Source organism: Actinia tenebrosa, unplaced genomic scaffold, assembly GCF_029948245.1.
Source record: "Actinia tenebrosa isolate PJP-AT-01 unplaced genomic scaffold, QUT_ActTen_1.0 PGA_scaffold7__59_contigs__length_16204524, whole genome shotgun sequence".
NCBI lineage: Eukaryota > Metazoa > Cnidaria > Anthozoa > Actiniaria > Actiniidae > Actinia > Actinia tenebrosa.
Genome location: NW_028292584.1, coordinates 15,261,597 through 15,267,724, shown reverse-complemented (window position 1 = coordinate 15,267,724; position 6,128 = coordinate 15,261,597). Strand labels below are relative to the sequence as shown.

The following is a 6,128-nucleotide window of genomic DNA, read 5'->3' as shown; positions in this document are numbered from 1 at the left end:
AATAACCAGTAACACAGGTAACCCAACATCAACAAACTTATGTTCCAAAGTAATAAGTAAAAATATGATTATCAGGATGATAAATTTAAAAATAATAAAGACCTGAAAAGGCAATTTTAGTTAAAAATAGTATTTAAAAAGTAATTTTTCTGATAACGATTTCCTTGGATGTTTTTATTTGGCTATGTTGGGATACCTGTGGTACCAGCGGTAAGATCGTAGAAGAGATGCGCTATTGCTTTTCTGCGCAAACGTGGCGGATCTTTGAACAAGAAACAAAAAATGCCGAAGTAAGTCATTAAATTTGGTATTTTTTTCCATCTTTTAAATTGTTTGCGCAACAAATTTATAGCCAGACCAAAGCATTAGTTATTCAGGTTGCTAACTTTCTAATTGTTTTAAATTTTTCGTGTTTTTCTTAGATATTATTGCGATTATTGTGATACATACCTAACTCATGACTCGGTAAGTTTGTGATAATTTATCTTTCTCAATTATTTGCATTTGTTTTCAAATATCCATAAATGGTTAGACCTTCGCTGAATGGCTCCGATAACCAAGTAAACTAGCCACTTTTGTAAAATTTCTCAACAAGAAACGTTTACCGGTCTTTTCTTAATCTTACACAGTGTTTAAGTTTCCTTAATATTCACTTGTTGTATTCAACACACCAACGCTGTCCCAACTAGTAACCACTAGTCATTCTTATTCACTTGTTGTATTCAACACATCAACACAGTCCCAACTAGTAACCACTAGTCATTCTTATTCACTTGTTTTATTTAACACATCAACACAGTCCCAACTAGTAAGCACTAGTCATTCTTATTCACTTGTTGTATTCAACACATCAACACAGTCCCAACTATTAACCACTAGTCATTCTTATTCACTTGTTGTGTTCTACACATCAACACAGTCCCAACTAGTAAGCACTAGTCATTCTTATTCACTTGTTGTATTCTACACATCAACACAGTCCCAACTAGTAACCACTAGTCATTCTTATTCACTTGTTGTATTCAACACACCAACACAGTCCCAACTAGTAACCACTAGTCATTCTTATTCACTTGTTGTATTCAACACATCAACGCGGTCCCAACTAGTAACCACTAGTCATTCTTATTCATTTGTTGTATTCAACACATCACCACAGTCCCAACTAGTAACCACTAGTCATTCTTATTCACTTGTTGTATTTAACGCATCAACACAGTCCCAACTATTAACCACTAGTCATTCTTATTCACTTGTTGTGTTCTACACATCAACACAGTCCCAACTAGTAACCACTAGTCATTCTTATTCACTTGTTATATTCAAGACATTAACACAGTCCCAACTAGTAACCACTAGTCATTAAAACTTATATTTTTATGTTTTACAACCACCACTCCCTGTATGGGGCTCTTCCGTGAGGTTCCCTCTGATCCACATGTACTACCACTACATTCTATATTTACAACATACAACCACTAGTCATTGTTACTCTCTCGAAATATAACCAAATTTGACTATTTATTTATTTTTGTTTTTGTTTAGCCTTCAGTAAGAAAGACCCATAATAACGGACGCAAACACAAAGAAAATGTCAAATTCTACTATCAAAAATGGATGGAAGAACAAGCTCAGACGTTAATTGATCAAACAAGTAAGCATTTTGATTTCATTAATACCACGAAAATCAGACATCAAAAGATGTTCTAACTGGCTTCCAAAGATTGTATGTTTGTTGGCTAAAATGTCAGCGTTTGTCAATAGGCCCTTTGCAGTTAACGGTCACGTGTCTATACTGGAATGTGAAATTTTTATTTTTATATTAAATTGGTGATTCTTTTTAGCTATTTGTGAAGAACTGAATGAAAACATGTGTATCCAGTGTGTTATGAAATGTATTTTTATTACGATCTCTTGAAACAGGTTGTAGAAAGTTTGTTTGCAGTCCAGTAAATTTCACCCATGGGAATCAAAATGTTCATTCATTTGCTCTCCGTGAATTAATCAGCACGTGATTGCTTAGCTGCAAAGGGCCTATTTCAAATAAGACTGCCTTTTATGTTGACATTTTAGCCGACAAATACATACAGGTGATAGAACCTGTTGGGCCGGGGTTGGGATAGAGTTTGGGATGTCATAAACAGTGCTGCCAAATGGTCTAGAAATCAGCAAACTAACTTCAGACTAATCACTCTTTGGAAAAGTCACTGATAAAGCAATTAATTTCATATTAATTGGAGTAATAATGGTCCCAATATTTTGTATTTTAGCTGCTGCCTACCAAGCCACCTCACACAAGATGCCAAACATGCCTCCACCAGGAATGCCTCCGCCAGGAATGATGCCCCCTCCCCCTGGAATGATGATGCCTCCACCAGCTGGCATGCCTCCCCCTAGTGGTCTTCCCTTCCCACCCCCAGGAGGAATGCCTCCTCCACCTGGAGGTATGCGACCACCACCTGGCGTGCGCCCACCCATGGGGGACCTAAGGATGGGACCTCCTCAGAACATGAATCAGCATCGACCACCACCAATGTCTTCCGCATCATGACAAAAAGTAACGCTCCCCTAGTGACAAACAGTCAACCTGTGATATCTTGTGTAAATAGACTGGAATATGAGTTCATATACTGTTATTGTACACTCGTTTCTTACAAAAAGAATCAGTTTGGAATAGTACTTAGGTGCAACTTAGGTGTTTTATTGCTGTGTGATGATCGAGACGACAGTAGCAAGATATAAATCATTCAAAACATTATCGCCAATCAAATGTGTTGCTAGAGTAGTTTCCCATGTAGAGTGAATTTAGTCTAACTGTTGAATAATTGACATCACCTCTAGATAAATTATTACTATTTTAGTTGACTTCGTATGAATTTAAAGATTTATGTACAAAAGGCTGAAAATAAGGGGAGAAAATGAAGATGTAATCAACTGGCTCTTCACGCATTCTCTGGTAAAGTAAACCCCCGGATTCGCATAACTGTTTGTTTGGGGCATACTTAATATTTTAGGTGACGTCAACTAAATAGTTATCTAAATTAATATAACTATACATTCAACAGTGTGATTGAATACACTCTACCTACCTATAGTGTACTACAATTGACAACAGCGTATTGCCTGATTTCCATGTTGCTACCGTCGTCTCAATCATCTCACAGCAATGAAAAAAGTGATAATTTGATCAACATTGCATACAATTTGCATTAATTTTTTTTTGAAAAGTATGTAATAAATTATTAAAATTGTACAACACTGTCCACATCTTTTTTACACTTGGTTCTAGGGGCTTTCCCTTTAGAGTCTTTCAACTAAAGCTTCATTAGGCCATTGGGAGTCCATTTTTATCCTAGTTTGCTGTATCTAATTATTGTAAGTAGAGATAAAGACAGGATACTTTTTAGTTATGAATAGACCATTTTGGAGTTGAAAAATTCCTGTTGTGTTCCTTGATTATAGACTCATTTATTTAGGGTTCTTCTCATCTTAGTGTCAAAATATTCACAAATACTAATGCAGGCATCCTAGACCTCCTACATATCCTATATTTCCTATAATTTGTATAGGATCCTATAAAGAGCCTATATTTAAAGAAAACCTATATTTCCTATAAATAGGACGACTGCTGATCGATACATTTATATTTTACACTGTTTTGCATATTTGGCAAAGGAAATGAAATGGCCCCCCCTTTTTTTTTTGGTTCTGGTTTTTTTTTATGGCTTTTTAGTTCTGCCAATTATTGCCTGTGCGCCCTCCCGATACCTGGTTACGCCACCGAAAAGCTATCTTAGCTCCTATAAAAGGCATACATTTTGGAAAAATTCCTATATTTTCCCATGCTTAGAACTTGCACAGCCTATATTTTCTATCAAATTTGTCTAAGAAGTGGCTGGGATGCCTGCTAACGGTAAAGTAAAGAATGCACAGCTTCAACAATACAAACACTTTGAAATTCCACGGACCTTCACTGGAACACGTGTGAATATTCTACACAAAATCGAGGATAAACCTGATCATTAGAGAACTCAAGTTGAAGTATTTTCTAAAGATTTGACAAGAGTTTAATGTATTCCCCCGTGGCGTTTCCCCCCAGTCTACATGTGTTTAGCATAAACCTGCTACATAAGCATACTATCACAAATCCTGCAATCTGATTGGCTAACGTACTCACTATCTATCCTGTGATAGATAGCGAGTAGCGAAAAGCAAACAAATGCATGCTCAAGTTTCGTTGAAATCTCTGCTTGTTCTCTAAAAAATCTTTAAAAATCGATTAAAGAAAAGACAAGACTGTCTATTGACTCGGAAAACTTGACCTCGTAGTTAAATAGTCCTCTGTTTTGTTGTCTTTAATAGTTATGATAGTTTTGGAAGGGAAGTGGAAGATGGGCGCCATGTTATTTTTAACCTACTTTCTCAAATTCATTAATAATTCATATGCGCAGCAACCAATGGATGGGCACTTTTCGGATCACGTGGATGGCTTTTGAAACCTAATGAAAAACCATTTTCGCCATTTCATCACTAGTGCTTGAAATATTTTCACCACTGTAGCAATGCAGCACTATTGTTTGAAATATTTTCACCACTGCAGTAATGCAGCACTAGTGTTTGAAATATTTTCATCACTGCAGCAATGCAGCACTAGTGTTTGAAATATTTTCACCACTAGTGTTGAAATTCTTAAGGCCCCGTCCACACGTATATATATCCGGAAATTTTTGTATCCGCCAATTTCTTTTTAGCGGATACAAAAATGTTCGTGTCCACACGCAGCGTATTCGAATCGTTTTCACTGTCCACACGTATCCGGAAATTTCTTGATCCGCCCTGATGCACGCTAGTGCCTAGTCCCTTTGACGGATAGCTTTTCTTATTGAGCATGCGCGAAATCGTGTTTACGTCATCGTATTCGAAAATTTGCGGATACGACCGTCCACACGTATCCGTATTCGGAGCGTATTCGAAAATTTCCACTCTGGAGACCGTTTTCGAAAATTTCCGGATACGGATACAAAAATTTCCGGACACGTGTGGACGGAACCCGTATCCGCAAAAAAAAAAATTTGCGGATGCGAAAATTTCCGGATACGGGTGGACGGGGCCTAAATCTACATAATATTTGTTGTGGGTGTCCCAAAATGGCTACAAGAATTTCTCATCCACTTTCCACCCATTTGCTTCATTTCTTTACCTCTCTCCCCTACATTACTTACTTCTTATATTTACTTCTATCTACTCATGTTTAACCTTGGACTTACCATGTCTCGAACCTGGGACACTTTGCATGATAGTCTAGTGATTAGTCTAACTATGCCAATTTACGAGCAAATTTCTAACAAAGTTGGATTAAATGTATATTTTATCAATTTTTTCCCCATACAACTGCTCTACGTATATTAAAAATATAAAAACAAGATTTCAAAAACTCGTGCTTCGTGTTTCATTAGGGTTTCCAAACACTCAAAAACAATAAAAGCACTCGGCATACGCCTCGTTTGAAGCGGTATTTTCAATCGTACAAAGATGTGTTTTGTTGCATTTGTGTTAGAATGTTGCTTTGTCAGACTTTGTATAGAAAATATATGGGAAATAAGCAAATGAAGGCCTAAACCTCATTTTCGAATAAAAATTTTGCTTTGGGTTAACCCTTTGATTCCACTTTCATCGGTCATCTCCACTTCCAAACAAGTTAAACTTTCTGAATAACAAGATTTTAGCCTTGTACAACAGCCTTTCTTCAAGAAAATAGTTTTTGGCGCTCACTGCCGGCTTGAATACGAAAAGAATTCTCTCTTAGACGTTTGAGTATTGTGCTAAGAGTTTGCTGATTGAGACTTGAGCATATATAGCAGGCATCCTAGACCTCCTACATATCCTATGTTTCCTATAATTTGTAAAGGATCCTATAAAGAGCCTATATTTAAAGAAAACCTCCTATATTTCCTATAAATAGGACGACTGCTGAGTGATACATTTACATTTTACACTGTTTAGCATATTGGGCGTTTTTTTTTTTTTTTTTTTTTGGTTCTGTCTTTTTTATGGCTTATTTGGTTCTGCAAATAAATCATTGCCTGTGCACCCTCCCTGCAAGATCCCTGGTTGCGCCACTGAAAAGC

General features: G+C 36.7%; 1 protein-coding gene across 1 annotated transcript; it reads left to right on the top strand.

Annotated features, from left to right (window-relative positions):
- The first annotated feature begins 256 nt into the window (after window positions 1-256).
- LOC116290551 (U1 small nuclear ribonucleoprotein C) lies at window positions 257-3,256 on the top strand. Its single transcript, XM_031697608.2, has 4 exons — window positions 257-290; window positions 423-465; window positions 1,546-1,654; window positions 2,271-3,256. Exons 1-4 carry the CDS (start codon window positions 283-285, stop codon window positions 2,549-2,551), a joined length of 441 nt encoding a protein of 146 aa, XP_031553468.1. The 5' UTR covers window positions 257-282; the 3' UTR covers window positions 2,552-3,256.
- Window positions 3,257-6,128: the final 2,872 nt, after the last annotated feature.